At 38.9% G+C, this 24,372-nt stretch overlaps 1 protein-coding gene across 3 annotated transcripts in view; it reads left to right on the forward strand.

The window, feature by feature from the left end:
• The first annotated feature begins 5,413 nt into the window (after positions 1-5,413).
• ADAMTS6 (ADAM metallopeptidase with thrombospondin type 1 motif 6) overlaps positions 5,414-24,372 on the forward strand; it is a 150,265-nt gene continuing 131,306 nt past the window's right edge. The window contains exons 1-6 of one of the 3 annotated variants that reach the window (XM_075136489.1): positions 5,414-5,794; positions 6,594-6,958; positions 14,542-14,710; positions 20,464-20,681; positions 21,202-21,285; positions 21,783-21,928. In XM_075136489.1, coding sequence (XP_074992590.1) covers positions 5,698-5,794; positions 6,594-6,958; positions 14,542-14,710; positions 20,464-20,681; positions 21,202-21,285; positions 21,783-21,928 — 1,079 coding nt within the window. In that variant the 5' untranslated portion in view covers positions 5,414-5,697. Of the gene's footprint in view, positions 5,795-6,472; positions 6,959-14,541; positions 14,711-20,463; positions 20,682-21,201; positions 21,286-21,782; positions 21,929-24,372 lie in introns of those variants that run through there. The other 2 variants (XM_075136490.1, XM_075136488.1) reach the window with 2 other exon arrangements.

The following is a 24,372-nucleotide window of genomic DNA, read 5'->3' on the forward strand; positions in this document are numbered from 1 at the left end:
CCCCCTCTCTCCCCCCCCTCGCTCTGTCTCTCGCTCCCCCCTCTCCCCCCCAGCCCAGATGATATTCACATGGTATTCTGCACAGAGGAGGCTGCTCGAGAGGAGGGCACCCACCCCCACCCCAATATAAGCCTGTTTTTCCTTCCTTCCTCCCCCCCCCTTTTTGTTGGAAAGACAAAATGTGCAGGGTGATAGGTTGGGTGAATTGATGGCATCCTTCCTCCTGCCAAACCAGCCCGTTTTCTAAAAACCCCGTTTAGGAAGGCTAGAGAATTTTACTCTGTTGGAGAATATAACCCTGATGGTTGCTTGCACAGAGGGGAAAAGCAGAGAGGAATACGGGAATCGTCCTGTGCAATCTCTATTGTTTGAAACTTACTTTATATCAGAAATTGAAGATGAAAACGGTAAGGAAGATTTCACGCTATTCAATGGAACTTTTTGCTTTTCTTGTGTCCCGAATAATGGTGCCTGCAGGGCTTTGGGGAGTGGGGGGAGGTTTATATTGCATTAGGCGAGGTGGATTTGGAGTAATTTCAGAGAGAAGCCTTCGAGGATGGGGGAAGGGGGTGCGAGGATTTTCAGCCGAAAAGAGTAGTGATTTATGAAGTGCGGTCTCGAACAGTGCAATCTTTTTTGATTTTTCCTACTTTTAATACTAAATCGTTGGTAGAGGGAGAAAAAAAAATACCAAACAACAGATGAGAACCAAAGCAGCCCCCAAACCCCAACGGCAACCCACAGCTATTCCGGGTTGCGTGAAGTGGAGGCAGCCCGGCGTCCGGCCGTTCTCCGCTGCGGCGGCCAGACAAGTGCACGTTCCGTGCCGGGGCGCGGGGGCCGGCGCGGCCGCCGTCCCGCAGCCCCACGCTGGCGGGGATGTCGGGCTCTCGCCGCGCTCGTCAGGAAGATGGAAGCGTGTGGTTTTGATTTACTCGGAGCCGCTTGGGATTTGCCAGACTCTTAACCCGGCGGAGCCGCGTTTATCGGTGCGTGTCTGCCTCCGCAGCGGCCCGGGGTTCAAAGGGACTTTGTTTGGTGGGAGGAGGTGAGTGGGCGCTCGCCCCTGGCGATGTGTGTGTGGATTTTGTGTTCGCTATTTTCTTTCATTGTTGTACACGAGCGAAGAGAGAGAGGAGAGACGGAGAGGGGGAGAGAGAGAGAGAGGGAGGGAGAGTCAGACTCTTGTTTTTATTTGGGCTGCCGGTGCAACGCGTTTGGGCCAAACGCCAAGTGTCTGGGTCACACGCGTTTTATCCAAATAGATTCAGCGCTGCTGTCTGGAAATGGGCTGCTGAAAGTTAACTTTAGGATCGGCTCCGCCACAGCAACCAGACTCTTCCCTTCAGCCTCTCTAGGGAGGAGGGCTTTTTTTTTTTTTTCCTCCTTTTTCCTTCTGAATTTTCTTGGAGGGATGTGTGTTTGGTGACCTCCAACTTGCTTCAGTACTAGTTTTTTTTGAACTTTTTGTGCGTGCAGACGTGTGTATATAGTATGTATACGTATACATGTTGGGCTGTGTGTGTAGCCATGTATTTTTCTAGTCTGTTGGCTGTTTTTTTTTGGGGGGGGGAGAGTTTGCTTTTTTGCATTTCCCTCCTCCCCCCCACCCCCCGCAATGCAATGACAGCTGGCCCCTCGGCAGGGCCGGGGGGGCGGGGGAGGGGATTGTGCATACGGCGGCAGCCCGGTCCCCCCTGGGGGGCGGCCGGCCCCGCCGTACACCGGGGCACGCACAGCAGCAATTCTACTCCTCACACCTCGGTTTCTGGTTAATTCCCGGGGAGGAAGGATCCGTCCTTTTCCTTTGTACGTGCCAGCCCCCGGCCCCCGTTTCTTTTCACCGAGCCCTTCCCCGCGCGAGCAGCGCGTCGCTGTTTTCGTCTGGGGAGCTCCCAGGGCACGGCTAATCCCCGGCTTTTGAAGCCCTCCGACGCTTTTCACGGCCAGCCCCGATACCTGTAATTGAATTTGTGTGATTGATGCCCGCCCCGTCCCCTCCCGCCCGTCCTCCCCATTTCCTTAGCAACCACTCGTACTGCCGGCGCGGACGGCCGCCCCTGCCCGCGCCTGAGCGCGGCGCTCCCCACCGCCCGCCCGGGCCGGCGAGGGCGGGAAGGCGGCGGGCACCTCGCGGCGGCGGGGGGAGCCCGTGCCCCCCCTCCACGCGCGGTGCGGGGGCCGAGCCGCCGAGGGGGGGCGTGGTGACTCCCCTCCGCCCCGCGCGCCGGGAGCGGCGGGGCCGTTTCCCGCCCGCCGCCGAGCTCGCGGCGTTTGTCGCTGCCCTCACCCGACCGTTCCGCCCCGAAGCGTAACCCCCGGTTGGGCTGCGTGAGCCGGCGCTGCGGTGTCGCGTTGTTTCGGCACCTCGGCTGCCAGCGGGAGACCACGTCGTCGCCAAGCGCGCCGGAGCCTAACGGTTCTGTGGTGAACGCCTCTGGTCTGGAGACTCCGGGAGCGGTGGGGGACGTGGCAGTCCTCAGGGGGAGGCAGCACGTGTGGTGGTGATGCTCTGCAGATAGCGGTCTCTTGGCAGCTTGCGCATCCTAAAACTTCAGCTCCCTTCAGTTTAAGGGATGCTGTAGCTGCCCGAGGTGCCTTTGCTTAGATGGAGGCTCCCAAGGTGTGACCGGCCTGAACAGTTTGGCCAGTCACCTCCCCATAGTCCACTTTCTGCCCCAAAATCTTCCAGTATGTGTTTATGGCCTTTTTCCTCATTGTTGAGTTTTGGTGGGTAGGAAGGTCATGGCACCAGTGACAGGACTGCCACTCGTGTCATCAGTGCCTCCACAGAAGTGCCAGTGCTGTGCACCTGCTTTGTCATCGGCATTGTAGATTTTGGAAAACATGTTGTACTTTGCTGCTTGGCAGAGCTTTTATGTTTAGGCAGATGCTGTGGTTTTGGGTAGTGGTTCAGGACATGGAGCCACACCTACCCTTACTGGTGGGTGAACGTGTAGTTCAGCCACAAGACAGAGGAAACGCTTCTTACTGTAAGCTTAGTGTTGACCAAAGTAGAGTGCTGAATATATGCTACCGAGGAAGGTGGAAAGAAAAAAGGGTGTAGACAGTGGATGCTTTGTGGTTCCTGCCAAACTTCATAGTGGAAGTACTATATCTGGAGTTACCCGAGTTCTTTATCCTTCATGTCTATTACTACTCCTTAATTCGGAGCATTAATATAGCTACGTATGGTCTGCCTGTATCAGTGCTCAAGCTGGCTGTTATACTTTTGGAAAGGAGGTTAAAAATTCTGCTGAAACTTCCAGCAAGCTTAATGTGAAAGGAGATTTTTCTTGTGCGAAGCTTGGAATGATGGAGACCGTTTCACTCAGACCTCTGTAAAGACACTAGATGTGGGTGACTGTTGGACACTGTGGGCCGTTGGTGTCTAAATAATGGGCACTGTAGTTTATGTCCAGTATTCGGAGCTATCTAGCTGCTTAGGTACTGCAGTTTCAGGAGATCTTAATGTTAGGATAACTTACTATCAGCCCAAGTGGCTGAATGTGAGCTCCCTGTTACAGCTTTTTGGTTAAGTAAAAGCTGTGAGGCAATGTTACCTCTATATATGGCAGTAACAAGCCTTTACTGGACTACAGTGTCCAGTTCTGGTGCCTCTGCGTGAAAAGGGATGCTGACGAATTGGAAAGGATTCAGGAAAAAAACTATAGAAGTATTTAGACATCTGGAAACTGGGTTGTACAGAGTGAGGTAAACCAAAGAGGTTGAGCTGCTTATCTCAGGAAGTGTCAAGAAGTGTGCATATCAGATTATAACTATCGGTGCAAGGAGAAGAAAGCAGCTCCTGAGCAGGCAGGGGTAAAGCAAGATTCAGTGACAGGAATTTGAAACTGGATGTTCTCAGATTAGAAGTAAGGCACATTATTTAGTGTACTAATGTAGCTGAAGAGTATGGGTTTGATTATGTCTCTTCAAAACTTGTAAAAGTCTAAAAGCTGTAACTAAATATTAGCTAGGAAGTAAAGGTTTTACATGGAAGGCCAGTCCAGAGATTTTATTAATATGCTTTGAGGCCTTGCCACATGCGAATGGCATCACTAAAGCCTTATGCTTCACCAGAAAAAAATACTACTAAGCCCAAGCTCTGCTTGCAAGTATCTTTTATTCCCTCTACAAACCTGATTAAATCCTGTATGCTGTCTGGAAAGATATTTTAAAAGTAGGTATTGGAATGATCAGGTTAACCTCATTTACACAGTAATAATTAGATGCATTTCAAATTGGCTAAGAGGTTTCCTAATATTCACTGTGATGTTAGTAAATAGGATTTGCATGATGTTGATTTTTCTTGAGATGATATGCTATGACTCTTTAACCTTTACAAATGATCCACTGACTGCAGGGGTATTACCTGTCTGAATGAATGTTGTAAATAATTTCCAGAATTTTAGAAAGGCAAATTTATCTGGTGCATGTGTAAGTGACTCTGTATGGTTTTGGAAATTTGTTTTTAAACAATATTCCCATCTTAGGTGTTCTGTTTCTCCATTGTCTGCCTCAGCAGAGTTTGCTCTTTGCACAGGTGTGCTGCGAGTGCTTAAGAGGACTGAGTAGTACCAGCTGACGCAACACATGGTTTTGTATCCCATCATACTGGACTGTTAGTTGACTGCATAGATCTTCCATTTAATCCCTGTCCGCAGCTAAAGCTGCTTTTTAGTATTACTGCAATGGCGTTTTAAATGCAAAAAACAAAACCCAAAAAGGCAAGTAACACGTTATTTGCTCAATCCCGTGACCGGCAAAATGAAAATAAAAATATATTCTACTATATCAAATTGTAGTTAAGATATATGCAAAACATTTTTGACAACAGGTATTTGAAAAATTAGAATGTGTATGATTAATAGCTTCAGATACTGAAATTTGTTCTTTGGTATTAGAATGTGCAGCATTCCCATTTAAGTGAATGAAAATTCTGCCTGCGTAAGCAGAACCCAGGCCCCAGTAATAACAAAATACATGCTGCAGAAAGATCAGATAACTGTACTCTGGATTCTTTCCCAGGTTCTTCCTTTGTCTACCAGTGTATTGGGTCTCGTTATTCACTGCTGAAATCAATGAGTGCATAGTATTGATTATAGCTGGAACAAGTCTGGACGCAGTATTTGAGCAACAAGAAACCTTAATTTCATGAATCCTTACGCCTATTTTAACGTAAAGTCGATATGTGCATCTTAAGCTGTATGGATCTGCTGTTCAAGGTTAATGGTAATTCATGGTTTCTGTAAGATTGTGACCTTGGACCATAGAAGTGATAATGGTTGAATATTATTTCAAAATGTTACATTGCATAGTTCACTATGGTGACTTAGTGTTTTGCAGTATAGATCTGTTTTAGTAGAAAGAATTTGCATTGACTTATTTTCTTTTGTTTTTCAGGAAAAGAAATGGAGCAAGTTCAGTAACTATCCAGTCTAACGTCTTACTGATACCTTAAGGAATCTTACAAATACTTATTTTGAATTGAGAAAATGACTGCAGATATAGAAGAAAGTACAGGTTGTTGGAAAAGAATACCTGTCAAAAAGTGGAACATCCAGTAGTTAATTTGGAAGTAGTATAAAATAAATATACCTGTTATGGTGCGATTCTGGAGTGGAGTTAACTCTACAGCACACAGGTAGCTCTCCAAGGAGAAAAAAGAAAAAGAGCTTTCTGCTTTTCTAAATTATGGAAATTTTTTGGAAGACGTGGACATGGATTTTGAGCCTAGTCATGGTTTCATCGGAATTTCACAGTGACAACAGGCTTTCATATAGTTCTCAAGGTAGGAGTCCGACCTCTGTAGCTGACAAGAGAAGCATCTATTTTTTGCATTGCATTTGGGTAATATTTTCTAAACCATGTTTATATAATTCATGAGATCATATGGGCTCTGCTCTTAGTTTTATCATGATCCATTGTCATGAAAGTTTAAATACAGGAAACCTAATTAAATTTTTTGTTTTAATTTCTTTCTGTCTACTTTTAACAGTAGGAAAGCCTTGCAAATTGAATCTAGTAAAAAGTTGTATTTGATAATACTTTAGAGACTTGCTGTAACAACATTAACATGTTTTTAGACTAGGAAATGAGGATCTAATCTTACTTTGATCCATTAACATTTATAGGTTTTTAATGAAATGAAGAGCCGTTTACATGTTTTTACAATATAATACTTTTCATTACTACTGTTTTTATTCTTGCAGGTGGATCTAATAGCTCTTGTCTTTGAATGGTATCACTGGAAAGAACGTGTCCTTCTTAGGTTAGAATTTAGCCCCAAATGTTTACATATTTTGGGTAAATAGGAAAAGAGACGTAGTTAAAAACCTTTGTATTTCCAGTGACATCAAATTAATAGGAAACTGAACACATTTTCTTAACTTGAGAAGAAAGAAAGGAACGTTTTGTTTTATTTAGTAAAACGCTACATCTTGTGTTTACCTGAAAATGACTTTTACTCATGAGGGTGATGAGATTTAGCCAAGTATGGTTTATGTTTATACTACTACTTGTTGTTTCCTGTTATATTTTCTTCTCTTCTATGCCCACTCCCTGGACTGTCTTACCTTGTGATTACAAAGAGGAATTCCTGTCTTACCTTGAACACTACCAACTAACAATCCCAATAAGGGTTGATCAAAATGGAGCCTTCCTCAGCTTTACTGTGAAAAATGCTAAACCCTCAAGAAGGAGGAGGAGCACAGACCCTTATGACCAAGAACTGGCAGCATCTAAATTATTTTTTAAACTTTCTGCCTATGGCAAGCACTTTCATTTAAACCTGACTCTCAACACAGATCTAGTGTCCAGACATTTTACAGTAGAATACTGGGGGAAAGATGGACCGCAATGGAAGCACGATTTTTTAGACCACTGTCATTACACAGGATATTTGCAAGACCAACACAGTACAACTAAAGTGGCCTTAAGCAACTGCAATGGTCTGGTAAGTGCACATTACATGTTCTAGTATAATAGTGTGCTTGTCCCTTTTAAATTACAGAAGAAGAACTTCTTAATTGGCCTATCTTTCAGTTTTTTGAGTCCCTGCGGGAAGCAAGCAGACAGGAAGGTGCAGAAACCCCCTAAAACCTGATCTGGGTCCTGGGGAAAAGTAGTCATCAGTTTTTTTCAAGCTTGATTGTAAGTACTAAGACCCAATTCTGTAGTCCTTTAGCAGGCAACATTTTCAGTGTTTACAGTGTCTGCACTAGGGCTGCAAGATTAGGTCTGTGCTGAGATCCTTACAGGTTACAAAAATGTTGCAAGCTCAAGGGGCGGGGAGAAGGAGTGGATCCTTTAGGATCTGAATCTCAGCAGAGAAACATTGATTGAACTGAACACCCGCTTGTTATCTTTGAGAATTTGGGTTTAGAAACTTTGAGTGAATAACAGAGAAGAGGAATTGCTTGGTATAGAAGTCATCATTGCTATAAATTCAAAGAGTGAAGAGGAAAGTAGATTCTTTGCAAGTACCAGCATCAGAAAGTAATTATTTATCTTTTTTTAGAAATATTTTGTTTACAAATTGTAAACAGTCACATTTAAAAGTAGGATTAGAAATTCTCATCTCTTTTATTCTCATGTCTTCTTTTACTGTTGATCTCTTGATCACATGATGGTAGTACTTGCATGGGAAAAAGCTGCTTTTATTCCCAATAGAAATTAGAAAACAAACGCAGAAAATTAGAAAACAGACTATTGAGTAACAAAAGACTAAAATAGAAGGGTATGACTAGGAAATGCTAAATCAAGAGCCAGTAATTTCTCTAGTAAAAATACATGTAGATATCACGGTTTTTCATTCTGGTTTTAATTATAGTAGAACATTCGTCAATCTTCTTGTTAGGAATAAACAGATCTAATTGCTAAGGGAAGAAAAAGATTACGCAGACTTGCTAAACTAATTCCTATTTGTCCTTGGAAGTGCTATTGGAGAATGCATCTTGGGATGTTATTTACAAACAAAAGCCAGCTGCTTCAGACCTAAATAGGTTGCATTACATCCAGCTTCTTGTGAAATCCCTGATACAGTCTGGGTTAACATTTTGGAGTACTTTTGAGGAAAAAGAATTTAATGGGGATTTCCAGGGCCAAGTGAACACTTTCAAAGAAATGTAGTTAAAATGGTGTTCCACTAAGTGTGGTATCACAGTTTGGTTAATGCAGACTTGTAGCAGGTAGGTCTGAATTTAGTGCAATTTTCACTTTGGTTTTGCAGCTCGTATATAATAACGTTTTTGTCACAGTTATTTAAGGTCTTAAACTAATATACTTAATCATTTTGCGTTTGAGTTCTTTTCAGCTAAAAATACTGTGGAGACCAAATCCCAGCTTTCAGGACTCACTTCTTTAGAGGAGGCTGCACACCTCTTTGTATCCCCAGAGTTTCTGCCAGTTGAGGCACAGACTGGTTGGCCCCCTTGGAGCCTGCAGTCAGTGCTGTGGTGCTCCCATTTCAGTTCCTCTCTGACCTTGGCTAGGGAGTAAGCCAAGAACGCCTGCTCTTGCCTTAGCCGACTCTTCCCTTCATATTAGGAAAACAAGAGTGGGATGAAGCAGGAAAAACTCCATGTTTTCCTATCGGCTTTGCCCATCTCTTGCTCCTCATGGCACTTCTTTTCTTTAAAGAATTTAGCAGCATGGAAGGTGTCATGGTGAAGCCGAATCTTTTTTTTTGCTTCTATGCCTCACGTGCTGAGGTGACATTTAGCATTCCCATTGCTGTGTGTTTTCCCTCTGCCCTCAGCCTTGCTGTTTTGCTGGAGTGAAGCTGCCTGTTGTTCTGTGATTTTAGGTGTCAGTATGTTAACTTAGTGTTTGTAAGTTAACTTTAGTGTGGAGTGCTTCCCAGTTAAACCGTCATCTTCAGTGCTTCTAGTTGTCGTCAGCCCTCGTGTGTTTCTTCCAGGTATTAAGGCAGCCTTAATCCAGTCTCTGGGCACACCACAACTGGCACTCTCGAGTTCTTCATGGTCACGCCTCTTATTTGGGACTGCAAGTGTCGGGTGTCCACTGCATCTCCTAGAAAGGCCTAGTCACAAGCATGTGAGGCTCCTGTCATGCTCCGGAAGCAGCAAGAGGGCTCTTCTCAGAGAGGCAGGAATCCTGCAGAGGGGTGCAGCAGTAGGCTCGACGACTCAGTATCATCCTATACCGTACAGAAACTCCTCTGTCATCCAGTATTGGTAGGGCCTTCCAGAGCCCTGAGTGTGGGAGTTACCAATCCATTTGGATAAATCCATCACAGAGTTATTTTTAAATGATGATTCCTACTGACGAATATTTTGTTACACGGCTGCTGGTTAGAACATGTTTAATAAAGCAATTGGCAGTGAATATTGAAGACATACTACTTGTTTTAGAATTAGCAGTAGTTCAGAGTATGTTGTGCTTAAGGCATGTGTTGTATTTTCCAGTCTGATCGTTGTTCTGTAAGAGACTGCCAGTCACATTCTGCGTAGTCCTTGATTAACATCTGTCTCTAAGCCAGTCATTTTAAGTTTAACTCTAAAACAAGTAGTAATCTTTAACAGTGAGTGTTGCTCACAAGCAAAACATAAGCATTCCCTTTATTCCAGTTGTCCTGTTAGGCTTCAGTATTGCCAAATGTTTCTCCTTAGTGAATGTTTTGAGTTATTCTGTTTAGTTATTCAGGGTGGTCAGCTGAGACCATGATCTAATTAACATAAGTTGTATGGTTTTGAAGAACACTTGTAGTATCTGAGGTGAGTTCTAGTGCAAAGGAAGGCTTTCTCTCTGTTTCATTCTAATAAAAGTGACAAGCAGTCAGTTCATTTCCCTGTCACTGTTTTCTGTTTCAGCCTCTCCCTCTATATTTCTCATTACCAAGTGCCCCAGAATTACAGGCTGCTACTTACTGAACTTTCATTCCAGCAGTTTCCATCTGCTGGGCCCTGATTATGCTATAAATTGTCTGAAGTTATAAGGAAAGCTCTATAATCCAGTGAGCAGTCATGTGAGGAAATTGAAGGTCTTGTCCGGCAGGCTTGCTGGCTTCCAAACTCATATTTACTTTAGTGGATGTTACATTTGTGGATGGATTGCAGGTTTGGCCTTCTCATGGAAGAGCCTGCAACGAGCAGCATTTTGGGGCCTTTGGACGTTGGGTGCAAGGCAGCAAGGCTGAGGCATTGCCTAAGCTGAGTATGTCATCCTGAAGGAAAGAAGAGAAGAAACAGTGGTAGACTGGCTGAAGAGAGAAGAACTTCACCTCAAGAGAGATAAGTTTGTCTAATTCTGAGGGGAGCAAGTCTTAAAGAAGAAAAGTTTTGGAGCTCGTAGTGGAATTGAGCAGAAACCAAACTTCTTGCATTCTGACCCACCTCTGTCCTCTGCCAGGCGTCAAAACTCTTATCTGAGTGCTCAAAAAAGTTTTCCACAGTAGTGGATTTTCTCATTTTGAGCTGAAAAGCTCAGTAGTGGGAAATACTTTAAAATGTGTTGAAACTGATTATTTCTAGAAAAGTGAATGAGAGGTTAAATCACATTTTGAGGCTACTATGGTTCCAAGGAAATGTTTAATGTAAAAGGCCAAGTATTTCCATGGCATGTGAAGTTCCATGCACTGAGTAACATTTGTGCTGGGTAGCACAGATGTCTCCATCCAAACAGAAATGATAAAGAAAGCACAAGAAGTAGGCTGTGGCTAAAAGCATGACCTTCCTTGGTTAAAGGAGGAATTATTTTGCTGGAAGACTTCATGTTTGTTTCCTGAATTCATATATGTATAAACTATTCATATTCTTCTTAAATTGGAAAGCTGATTCTAGCATAAAGAGTGCATCTACTTTTATAGATTGTAAATTGTGTATATTATGGTATTTTTGAATTGTATGTAAAATAGTGTCTAATTTATAAAATAATTTATAAAGATCAGAAATTATATTGAAAAGGATTTCATATTCTAGATCAGTGTCTTTGGAGTTCTCTTTGGTACTAATATGTATTTACAATATAGGCAGTATTCAGAAAATGATATATATGCTGTCCCTGTCCTAGTTTTAAGGTGTCTTGCTAGATTCCATGATGTACTGTCTCAGGCCAGATCACTGTTTTTTTCTTCTTCAAAAACATGGTAAGCTAATGCAATCTTTTTCCTCAGTCATAAAACCACACTGAAGTGTATAGCCAGTTGTAGACTTACTGAATGACCCTGACACGTTTTCAGAGGCTTCCATTACTACTACTTTATACTAAAAATGGATAAAGCGTAAAGTCTAGAAAGGTTCAAGGCCTGGAAAAATTGTAAAACAGTAGTACTGTGTGGAAAAGGCATGCACTTACTTGTCCTCCATAACTCAGTTTGCTTCTGTGACTGATGGACATCTCCCATCTGAAGGAGGTTAAGGCCCCAGCTGGACAGCCTGACAGGAAAAAGATTCCTTTTCACAAATTCAAGGGAACTCCATGTGGATTCACAGATTTGTCTGAGCATGTCAAACTGCTGGATCCAGACCTTATATATGTTAGCAGGAGTTGGCAGTCTGTAGTGGGATTGGATAACACAGGACCTCAAACAATCTGTTTTAGATAATAATCTTGGGAATGTTGCTTGTTAGTAACTTACCTGGGGCATTCAGCTTGTTTCTTAAATTCATGGTATTTTGTCAAAACCTTTTGCTGGTCATTCTTATGTCTTAATGATATTTCTTATGCTTTGGAGCAGAAGTTTAATTTACAAACTGTTCAAATATGATAGCAAAACTAAAAAAGAATTAAAATTAATTCCTTTTAATGCTTTAAAAGGGCATTTCAATCTCCTTTTTCAACTGAAATTGTGTTTTGCTCAAATAGTAGATTATAAGCCAAAAACGGGGTTTAGAATGTTGGTTTGGATATAATAGCATAATTCCCACTATTTATTAATCAGGCATTGCTGAATGCATATACAATGGAAGTATCTCTAGCCACATGAATTTTTTAAACTCAGAATGAATGCTGGTTGTCACTGATGTAGGTACTTTTAATGTACAGAATTCAGAGTGCTTCTTAAAAATCAGTCACTGTGATTAAACAAGACCACTTGCATCAGTTTAATATTAGAAGAACAGTTTTGTTTGCAAGCGAAATTAATATGTTGGGTTTAAAATGGTATATGTACACTGGGCTTATGTGAAGGGCACATGCAGGGCAAGTGCATTTCCCATGTTTATCAGATCACTTGGCTAGCTGCAGCAACTGGCTGCATACATGTTCTGTCTACCTGGTGGTAGGTGTAAGTTAAAATTTATTTGCAGTTCTTCAACTAAATGTTATTAAAATCTCTCTTTTCTTAAACCACCATCATGTTCGGGCAGATGAAATCAGATGCCAGTGAGGCATAGGAAAAAACTAGTGATACTCTCCTAAACTTTTTCACTGCTGGTACCTGAAGGAACTGTGATCATAGTTTGCAGACATACATAATAGTTTTTGCATATTTGCCTCTGCAAATACGCAATTTGTATAGAGACTTAATGCTGCAGTTAAGTGTTGTTTATGGCGTCTGAATTGACTCACTCCTACTGAGGTCATCTCACTGCTTAAAACTATCAGTTTCAGTATCTGATATAAATGTCTCATTCATGCTTCGACTTGTTAACCATGCTGGACTTGAGTACAGACATGAAGGATGTATGCTCTGGAGTAATCAGTTTTAGGTTAAGACCCGCTCTGTAGTAGAGACAGAGCCACAGGTTGGATGGTACCTCTGTCTCCTCAGGCTTGGCATGAAGCGGACAGCCTGATGGTGTTGGCCAGAACCATTCTGCAGGACTTTTTTCCTGTGGGAACATAATACCAGAGCTTATAATGGCTCAGGATTCGCTTGAACCCAGATATCTGACATCCAGACTGGATGCAATCCACACTGTCAAGGTTCTTTCTGCACATCTGGCAAACCTAGTTACAATTTGGTTTATACTTTCAGTACTATTTAAGCAGCAGTGTACCAGTAAATGATTTATTTTCTAGTAAAATCTTAGACTCCAAGTAACTAGAAGGCTTTGTGAGAGGAATTCGGTACCAGCATCTTCCAGGTGAATATGGATCCTGATGTTACCTTCTTGAGTAAATAACTCAGTTCACAATGAAAAATACCACAGAAGAGGAACACTTACTGTTATAGTCACTATGTAAGGAATGTGTAACTGAAAGCTACAGTGTGTTTATATATGTATTTTCAAAATTTATAATGGGGTTGTATTTGGAAAACACTGTTCTTCCTGATGTGTTATACGGGATTTTTTATTTTGTAAGGTTTATGTTGTTACTGAAATCCGGTTATTCCAGGAGTGAAGAACAGCAGGCATTTGATGTACAAACCAGCAGCAGGATGAGAGCTTTGACTAAGAGTAAAATGGCAAGCCCTGATCTTAGAAACAGCTTTAGGATATTTAGAGCAGATATGGAGCTGATCTCATTGGAGAAAAAAAATAACCCCTTTAAAAAGAGGCTCATGCATAGTACTTGCTTTACAGATCAAAGGTGTGGTAGAAATTTGTGATTCATCAAATCAGGATACGAATGCACGGTGTAGAAAGTTCATACATCCAGAATTTTCTAGATACGGATACAAGAATTTTTTATTTAGCAAATATAGGTGTAGGAGTCTGTCAGAGCTTATTCCCCAATATTTCTATATCTGAAAGGATCCCAAAACTGGATTTTCTGCTAAGGCTCAGTTTTAATTGCTGAAGGTTCAAGAAATTGCATAGTTGGCCTCAAATCTCCCCTTTCTTCCATAAACCACTTCCTGTTTGGAAGAAGCTGAGTTCACAAATGTGGAAGTTAGGAGGATAGAATATCTACTATTCTGCACTGCAGTAAGAGGAAAAAAATGTTCATTTGTTATGGAGAATGAGGTCTAGTGTGCAGTCTGCAACAACTCAGATTTGCCAGATTTGTTGCAGGATCTTTTAAGGAATAAATGCTTTGTAGATAGTGTATCCTAGGTTAATATTAATAATTTGATTTTAATACGTAACTCAAGTTTTGGAATTAAGCATCTGGATGTAAAATGCTGAATGGTTTCCTTGAATATATGTTCTAAAATTAATCTTTCATGCCATTTTTCTTTGATGCACTATGTGGCTTTGAGCATCTACCAGTATGGCATCATAGAGGGATATTGGTCTCACCATTTGAGCAAGGCCATTTTGGCCTGGCGTCGGTTTTAATGGATATGAATCATGTAGTTTTGGAACATCTCTGTGAGGAGATTGTCATATACAGAGAATATCTCTTGCTTTCTTACCAGATCCACCAAAAATGATGGGAAAGAACTCCAGAAATAGGGCAATGATACTTTTATTCTTTTCTCATTGTGTTGCTTATAGGCACTTAGTCCTGCTTCCGTTAACATCAGTGAAGGAGAGCTGGCTCATGCATTGTTTTCTGTCTTGGCTTATAGTTGTGGATTTCTTCACAGAGATAGATGATAGTCAAATGTTTTTTAAAGTTAAGCTTTTTAATAGGAGTTTTATATTGTCTTTTGCAAGTTTTTATTTTCTTATTTTCTTCTTTAAGCATGGAGTCATTGCTACAGAAGATGACGAGTACTTTATTGAGCCTTTAAGGAATATAACAGAAGATTCTAGTAACTTTAATTATGAGAACGGTCATCCTCATGTTATATACAAAAAATCTACCATGCACCAGCAACATCTCTATGATCACAGTCACTGTGGAGTCTCAGGTAAATGAATATGAGTGTCATTCCTTTTAAAAAATTATAACTTAAGATGTCGTGGTTTAACCTGGCAGGCAACTACAACCACGCAGCCGCTCGCTCACTCCCCCCAACCCCCAGTGGGATGGGGAGAGAATCGGAAGAGTAAGAGTGAGAAAAACTCGTGGGTTGAGATAAAGACAGTTTAATAGAACAGAAAAGGGAAAATAATAATGATAATGATAGAATATACAAAATGAGTGATGCACAATGCAATTGCTCACCACCCGCGCTGACTGATAACCCAGTAGCGATCAGTACTTCCTGGAACACGCCTACCCTTCATATACTGAGCATGATGTCACATGGTATGGAATACCCCATTGGCCAGCTGTCCTGGCTGTGCTCCCTCCCAATGCTTGTTTTGTTTTGTTTCTTTTTTTTTTTTCTTCTTAAGCTGAATGTCCTTGACTAGCAGGGTACTTAGCAACAACTGAAAACATCAGTGTGTTATCAACATTATTCTCATACTAAATACAAAACACAGCACTAGGAAGAAATTTAACTCTATCCCAGCCGAAACCAGGACAGATGTATTTTAAGATCTTACTTGGTTCACCTGTAAGACAGTGGAGAATGTAGCAATGGGAATCCTCCTTTTGGGTGATGCAATGTGCCCTGTTGAAAAGTAGTTTTGGTTTTTTTCCAGACTCAGATCGAGAGTATAGCATCTTTCAAAAACTGAGACCCTGGGAGCAAGTCTTGTTTTATGCCTGTGTTGAGTACAGTAGTAGAAATGAGCACAGGCTTCCTCAAAATGTGCTATAAATGTGCTTTGTTCTCCAACTGGAAAGCATGATTGAGTGACTAATAGTAAGTGTTCCACCTCATTTGAGGAAATTTGACATGCAATGAATGTGTTAGTATTAGGATTAGTAATACATTTGGAACATCTTTCTTCTTCACAGAGGTTTATGGTGTTTTGATACTTGCTTTTGGTTCAGTGGATTAACATTATTCCATAATATTCGAATATGTGATTTACAGGTGCCTTATGGGAAGGATTATTTGATTGAGAGATATTTTCCTTGTAAAGCAGTTTTAACTTCCACAAATACACTTTTCAAGTACTCTTTGACAATGATTTTCACTTGCTTAAACTGAAGTTGAAAACTAACTTCTTGAAGACAGCATGGAGTAAATCTGACAAGTTATTTTAGAGCGCTAAAATAATGGTTTTTTATATGATAGAAAAATGTTCTAACCTTGTCATTTTTTTCTATCTTGGAAATAGCTTGTTCTTCAAAGTTTGGTCCTGGACAGTTGTATTCCATGAGATTCAGTGCACAGGGCAGGCTGACAAATACTAATCTTAAAATAAAATAATATCACTGTTCATTGATGTAACTTATTTCAGCTTCTCTTGGAGGTTGTAACTCTTACTAGTACCAGCTGACTAAACTTAGAGTACAGATTGTCTACAAAGGCCCATGCTCGAGAGACAGCTTTTCCTGAGTGTTTCAGTTAACTGTGGTTAGCGAATGTCAGACTTTATGTATGTAACTTCTATTTTAGTTTGAAAGCATTATTCCATCTACGTGCTTCTAATATTGCAAAACAAGTCTCCGAACTATTACTGCCTGCTAACTGGTTGTAAAATAAGAGTACTAATGTATGTTCATTTTGTAGGGAAAGCTGTCACTTAAGCCATTTGAAATAAGTGGAAGGATTATGAAATGTAGAGTGATGCAATTTTTACCATTATTATATCCCTAGAAAAACAAAGGATATTGGCTTCTGTCAAGTGTTATCTTTCAGATTAACGCTTAGGAAGTCATTCTCCAAGTGAGGGTGAAGCAGTGGCAGCTAGTTTGGTCAGGTTGCATTTAGTTGTTCTGGCGGTATCTGTCGTATGGATCATAGGTTGATCAGAGCTATGCATCTTGTGTGCATTTTTTGTGAAACATGCAGTAATCTTCAGCATTTATTCCTTTGCATATTTGATGCTGCCTTTGTTCTTGGAAGCTCCTGTGCATTTCCTGAGCTTTCATATCTGTCACATCCTGAAGTCCTTGATTACTGAAATACTAAAGCACTGCTTTTTACAAGCCTGAGACTACTATCATGCTCATTCATCTCAGTTTCTTCTTTTCCTATTGTTCTGTATACTACTTCCACTCCATGAAAATGTCTGAAAAAATTTGCTCTCGCCCAGAACTGCAAGGTCTTACTTTTCCAGATGACGTTCTATTTTAATATTCTCCTCATGGGTACCAAAACCTTTAAAACTCATTTTCTGAGCACTGTTGCAGCTTTATCCCAAAGTGACATAGCATCCAAAGCATCCCCAGAATATCTAAAAAGTAAAACAAAATACTAATTTTCAATTTCACAGCTTTCAGACCCTAGGACTAAAGCCCGGGCATTTAACTGGTTTTGGAAGTTTTGAGCAGTCCAGTTTTGTGTTTTAAAATGCAGTCGTAACAAACCTGTAGCTGCCTTTTGGCACTATATAATTTATTTTGGAGACTGGTTTTAGCTCTACCTTCAGAACAGTTTTGCCAGTATAGTATGTGGGGAGGAAACCGCTTGCGTAGCTGTGCCACTATTCATGGTCTGACAAGTTTCCCCTACTGTAATTTAGACCTAAATTTATCGTGTACCTGTTCTGTATCAGGGAAGTGGTCAGGATTTTGAAGTGATAGAGACAAGGGGAGGGTTATTTCTGACCTCTGTGAGAAAAATTGCAATAATTGACAGAAAGTGGGGTGCAGAATTTGATGAAAGGATGATCAGAATTGGTTGGGATGAGCAAGTGATGGACTACTTCGTAGTAGATAGTAGAATTATGGTGGCTAATATAAGAGAAAAATTGGAGAGGCAGGGAGATTCAGATAAGAACATGGGATAGATTTCCACACTCTAAATTAGATTTTAAGCAGTTAGAGATAATGTTTAAAAAATAAAAAATTTTAAATTACTGTTTTATTTACGTATTGTCACCAAGTTAACTACATTTTATTAAATGTAGCTGAAACCATTAAGGGCTTGTTAAGAAGTTGACCCACTGTCAAATCCCAATTGTTTCAATAGGATTTGAGACCACTGGGTTATCTTGCAGAATGCTGTGTTTGGATAGGATTGAGAAACAAAAAAAGTTGACATATGAAAGCTGCAGAGTGGCAGATTTTTTAGGGATGGCTCTACTAGATGTTGCCTTATGTAGTGGTTTTGCTTGGGCAGTTGGTGTATTCTAAAATGAAAAAAAGCTTGTATATACATTAAATGATTATGTTAAAATAGAAACAAAAAAGCAGCAAATAAGGCTTCACTTCAAAATATACTCATAGTTTCATCTTACATGAATAGCTTTCTATTGCATTTTGAGATCCTTTTCTGTTTGTGTTTGTGTTCTCTTCTTCTCTCTCCACATTCGCCCCCACCTAACATCTTTAGAGGACTGACTTAGGAAAACTTGGGTACCATAGTTCTGAACTCCATGTCTACACACGTTTGGATTTCTTTTCAGTTGCAATTTAAAACCTAATTCCCTGCTTCTGTAATCATTATTTTGGGGTTAATTACAGGGGTTTTCTGTGGATTTTTTTTTTTTCCATTTTTGCTTTTTTTACTTCCCAATAGCTATGTTCAATGTTAATGAAGTTTAATTTTTTTCTTTTTTAATGAGGAATATGGTGGAAAAATGACGTAACTTGCCCCAGAACTGTTTTTGTTAAGTATATTGCAAACTTTTATTGACATGTTTTAGCTTTTTAAAGAAAATTCGGTCAGCATTATTTAGTGTTTTTAAAGTAAAACAGCATAAGCATTGATAGATCCTGGAGTGTGAGCCGAAGTAGTCAGGATTGTTTCTGGCTTTTCCATTGCTTTGAGACGAGCTGAAGCCTAAGCTTCTCATCTGCTAAGAAAAGAAATGTTTGTTTTTGTGAAGTCTTCTGAGACCTTTGTTTGAAATATGCTATCAAGATGAGTCCAAAATAATCTTTTCTTTTTTCCCTGAAAGTTTTCTGCATGAGCTCTTCTGTTTTCAGAGATGTTTAGAATAGATTTGCATCTTTGAGTGAAAAATTATGAATGAATATGGAAGCAGTATTGCATTCCTAAAGTACTTCTGGCACTCTAAAACCATCAGAAACCCTCAAACATCACCATTTGTTATTTGAAAATGAAGAGTGGATTTTTTAAAATTTTAGTACAGAAGCTGTCAGAGAAAATTCCAGACATTCCTAAATCACCACTTAAGTGAGATGAAAATCTTTGAACAATTAAAGCAACTTTGAATTTCCTACAATAGAGATGAAAAACAGGAAGAAGCTTAGTATTCATTATAGAATCCTCAACAAGCTTTAATACTTGATACAATTTTTAGAATGGATTATACCCATTGCAGAATGAGGATAATTTTGTTACTGGCATTTTTTCAACCACCAGGTTTATTTTCATTTTTTGACTTTTCTAAAATACGCACCTTTTAAAGCCAACACTGTGGCCTCAAAAATTATGAAACACTGCAACAGTAGGTATGCTGAAACTCTGTATTCCTGGTTTTGACCTGAACATACATTCTTCATGGTGTAGTTATTGGTCTTTGAAAATACCATGCTTAGTTGAATTGCATAGAGCATTGCTTTTTCATGGAAGGTACTGGTCCTATCTCAACTCATCCTTAGCTGAACCCGTTTTAGTAGAGGTAAGGATGCATCTCAGAAATTGCTCACTTGAGCAGTCGTCTTCAAACAACTATAAATATATCTAACTGTTAGCATTCTTATGTTCATCCATAACTAGAAAGAATACCTTAGATATTTTGAAATCCTACTTAGGTAAAACCAGACTAATAATATACTTTGATAAACTTAAGGTTGAGATCTGTGTGGGCCTTTGTGGAAGAGGGATATTTAATACACACAAAAATGCCAGTTTTGCAGGGAAGGGTGGGTTCAACTTTGTCCTGAGGACAGGAATTCAAATTCAGAGTAAGCTTGTAGTGTTTGTTTTGCTGATAATTACAGCTTTTTGTTTTTTTTAATCAATCACTTGCATGCAAGAAATATTTTTTCTACATATTTACGTGAAACAAGTACAAGAATCAACATATTTGAATTAAAATTAGTGTTAAAAATAACTATAGCAATTATGTCACGTCAGGCCATTTTAAACTTCCCATTATAGTTAATTCATGAGGTAGATAAAACATAATCTGATAGTTTTCTGAAGAGAAAATTAATTTATTTGGCCCAAAAACTATTAGGTATGTAAGCATAATTGCCAAATAATTACAGAGTTTCACAGGAGGGAAAAAGCTTTTTTGGTGCCTTATCAGCGTGGTTAATTCCTTAGTATATTTTGATACCTTTTGTCTTAATTTTGAATTTTTGGTTTCCACTATGTTTTTTCCAAAAGTTATAGCTATCTTATTCTTATCCTTAAAATTCTGAGGTGTGCTTGTGGTTAATTATAACTAATCTTCAGTATTAACATAGTTGTGCACAATCAGATCCGTTAAGAGAAAATCGATGATTTATTATCCTGAGTCAAGTTAAGGACAATTAAGAATATTAGAATTCAAAGTTGGTTTTCCATTATATAAGGTATTTTAAAATAAAAAGAAAAAATTAGATAATAAATCTAATTTTTCTTTGCCTCAAGAAAGACTTCTTTATAGAAGCTTGAAGGTGATAATCTCAACATAAAACAGCTGCATTTGAATGAGTTTTACTAGTGACCCCTCTGAAGTGTTTAATTGTTTTGGTTCCTAGAAGACCTCACAAGAAGCGGTAAACCTTGGTGGATGAGTGATGCATCTGCTTTTCCAACTTCAGTTCCAGCCAATGAGACGTTCAGTAGTCGTAGTCGACAGAAGAGATCCGTAAGCCTTGAACGGTTTGTGGAAACGCTGGTAGTAGCAGACAAAATGATGGTGGGATACCATGGTCGCAAAGACATTGAACACTACATTTTGAGTGTAATGAATATTGTAAGTTTCATCCCTCTCTGTGTTCATATCAATATGCGTGTACTGAAGTGATAAAGCAACTGTAAAGTATTTATTTATTGGCATGAATAATGCTTTAAAATATGTATCAGGTTGCAGGAATTAATAGTTGAAATATGGCAAATGTTAGCATCGTGGGAAAAATGCAGTACTGTCAAGAAGTACACTGTGATCACTTTTAAATTGTCTTTAATTTTAAATTCGTATGATTACATTTAGATTACACAGTTCTATTCTGTTTAAGTCAGCAGTCTAAATGCTCCTTGTGCTGGATGAATTATGAAATAAGGTATAAACGGTTTTGATTGAGAAGTGTGGCCCAAGAAGTTTGTTTTACTGAGTGGTCATTTTTTGGTCCAAAAATAACTCTTATTCAGGTGATAAAGGTAATTAACATTATGAAATTACATTGAGCGAGAAAATAGCTTAATTTTTAACCATTTAGGAAACAAGTAGTGTTTCTTGTCTGACTTTGTGCCTTTTCTTATTTTCTGGAGGTCAGGTTGCCAAACTTTATCGTGATTCCAGTCTAGGAAACGTTGTGAATATTATAGTGACACGTTTAATTGTCCTCACTGAAGATCAGGTAAGAGCTGTTGCACTAAGCTTTATATCCCTGAAATACAAGTTACGTTATTGTGTAATACAGATTTCATTTAATTATTGCTTGAAATGACTGCATCTGAGTACAAAACCTGTCTTGTAATCTTTCACTACTTTAATCAAGATGAAACAGTTCAAAGGAATATTCCTCATGTATCATCTCAAAGATACCTGTTCTTACTTCAGGTGAATATTAATACACCTTCGGGGATGTCAGTTTTATTTTTAGATCTATATTTTGATATTCTGATTTTTTTTGTATTGACATAATCATTATTAAAGTTGGAGCAGAAAGAATGCCTGTTCAGTAATACACAGCTGAACTTGGGGTCAGATTTTACAGAGATAAAATTTGGCAAGAAGAGTTTATCCCTAGAAACCACTGCTTCTAATTATAGTCCCATTTTACTTTTCAAAAGGCTTAACAACTGACCTTAGTAATTTGTTTGGAACATTTCTGGTATGCATGTTGTATTGCAGCCAAACTTGGAGATAAACCACCATGCAGACAAGTCCCTCGATAGCTTCTGTAAGTGGCAGAAATCCATTCTCTCCCACCAAAGTGATGGAAACACCATTCCAGAAAATGGGATTGCCCACCATGATAATGCGGTTCTTATTACTAGGTATGGTCATTATAAGTATTGTGTTTATTTTATTTTATTTCTGTAGCTTTCTTGTTCTTACCTTACATATATATATATACACACACACACACACATATATATAGGCTAGTTGTAAAGTAATAAAATTGGTAGGTAGTCTTAAGAGGAGGAAAATTAATAGATGGCTTGTCTTAAATATATCAAACTATTCAACTGTAGATTAAGAATTTGGAAGAGTGGGGTCTGCAAATTACTTGCTTCTGCTGTTATTTTCACATCATAATTGCCAATGCAAAGTATTCCAGTAGAACAGGTAGATCCTATTGAACATTTTATACTTTTGTAATTGAAAAGAAATTCGTAAGATTATGGAGAAGAAAACAGTATAGAAAATGTTTTGTTAGCCATATATAATGTTTTTAATAAGAATTTCAAGCGAGAACCTCAACTGCTGTAATAGTATTTCTGCTGAAAAACAAGTTCTTGCTGGTTCAGGCAATCTGCTTTGTAGCTGTTTTGATTTATTATGCTTAATTAAGATGAGAACTGACAGTTTTAATAGGTAGTTTCAAAGCCTGCATATGTGCCCATTTGTTTGCATCTATTCCACTGTTACTGATAAATTCAACAAGGCTTGCCCTGTAATCTTGCAATCCTGATAAACGTACTCCTGTTTGTCCTTTGCAGTTACGGGTAGGCAACTGTACTTCATTAGGAGATCTGTTTCACCGTTGTTTAAGGACCCTATTTATTCTTTTCTGTTTCGTTTAAATAGCAGCAGGTGCAGCAGCACTAATTTGGATTAAGATCTTTTTATTATAGTTTCTGCTTTCCAGGACAAATCTGTACTGCTTTGTATGAGACCTATTTGTGGAAGCATTGTGTTCACTGCAGAAAATTTTAAAATAGTGATTAAAATAATGGGTCTTTCCTGGAATTTTACGTAAAAGGTGTAAAAGTGGCTGGTTTTTTTTGGGATGGGTGGTTTTTGTTGGTTTTGTTTTGTATAAGGAACAATTTTCTTTTGAAAGGAAAGAAAAGCTAATTAATCACTTGCATGTATTTTTGCATTCATATTTCAAATATAATTGTTACATGTTGTCATTAATATTACATAGTAACAATTAGAGTGATTAAATGCCAGAATGATTTAGAGAGTTGTTATAGTCCAAGAAGTTTAAAAAAAAATTAAATTCTCCAATAAAAATAAATGGAATGAAATTAAAAAATCAAATACAGTTACATTCTAAGATCCTGATTTCTCACAAAGGCCTTCATTTGTGCTCAATTTTTTGCATGCAAGTAATTCCTTCACTAGGGCTGCTCACATGTGAAATTAAATATATCTTTACAGCTGTGCTACACATTAAGCTTTTACTGGTATAATTTAGGCGGTGAGTGAAAAAGTGTAATCCATAGGTGGTATGGTTGTGTCAATTGAAGTTCCTCAATATATATGTATAAGCTGTGTTGGCAACGCTATATTTTTACTGTTACGGCTGAATAACTTGATGTTTTGTTAGTGTTATTCTGGCACTGCAAAGCACAGTTGTTTATTTTCTTTCACTGTTGTGTTTTATTAAGTTTTTTTACTGTATATTCTGTACTGGCTTCCCTGTTGTGGTAGGATGTTCCCAGCATAGTTATGAACAGTTCTGTGTTCCAGACGAAGGCTTAAGTCAGTGCTAACTTGCAGGCCTTTAACTGCAAAAGGACCAAGTTTTCAGAGAACATGAGTAATACCCATTGAAAATTAAGTTTTTTTTTCAGCAAGAACTAATAAATATTAAGGACTTAATTTATTCATCATTATGGGGGCTTAGTAATTATGTAAGCATACTGCAGAGTTTCTTTAGGGCTTGTGGATGCTATCTTTTAAAAAGGACATAAGAATTACAAAAATGACTTCTGAGTTTACTTCTAAGAAGTTTACTCTTCTAAGTATATACCTATATTTTAAATCAACAAAGTGCCTCAGTGTAGTATCTGCAGACTAGTAATACCTACCTTTATAAAGCATCGCTGAACTTTAAGTTCAGTTATATATGCTTTCACGACAGAATGCTTGTATTTCTTTATTTACCATAATAATTGTAATTTCTAAAAATAATCCCGAATCAATTTGAATGGATCAATCAGGCTTTTACTGAAACTGCTAGCTATCTTGGGTCTTACTAATAAAATGTAGCAGCATGTGTGAAGAATGGATTTTTCTTCTCTTAGGTTGGAATGAGTAAAGATAAATTCATATTAATATAAACACGTAAATCCATTAACTTTAAATAATTCTAAATGAATGGCTGAAATGGTAACATGCTTGTTTTCATTCTATTTTGGATCTCTTGCCTGATGAACCATAGTTAATGCATTATATGTGAAAGAGAAAAGTATAGCTACAGTGCTTTAAACTTCTAACGTGTTGGAGATGTCTTTAATAACCTCTTCTACCTGAAGGAATTTGAACC

This window comes from Calonectris borealis, chromosome Z, assembly GCF_964195595.1.
Source record: "Calonectris borealis chromosome Z, bCalBor7.hap1.2, whole genome shotgun sequence".
In the NCBI taxonomy this organism is placed as follows: domain Eukaryota; kingdom Metazoa; phylum Chordata; class Aves; order Procellariiformes; family Procellariidae; genus Calonectris; species Calonectris borealis.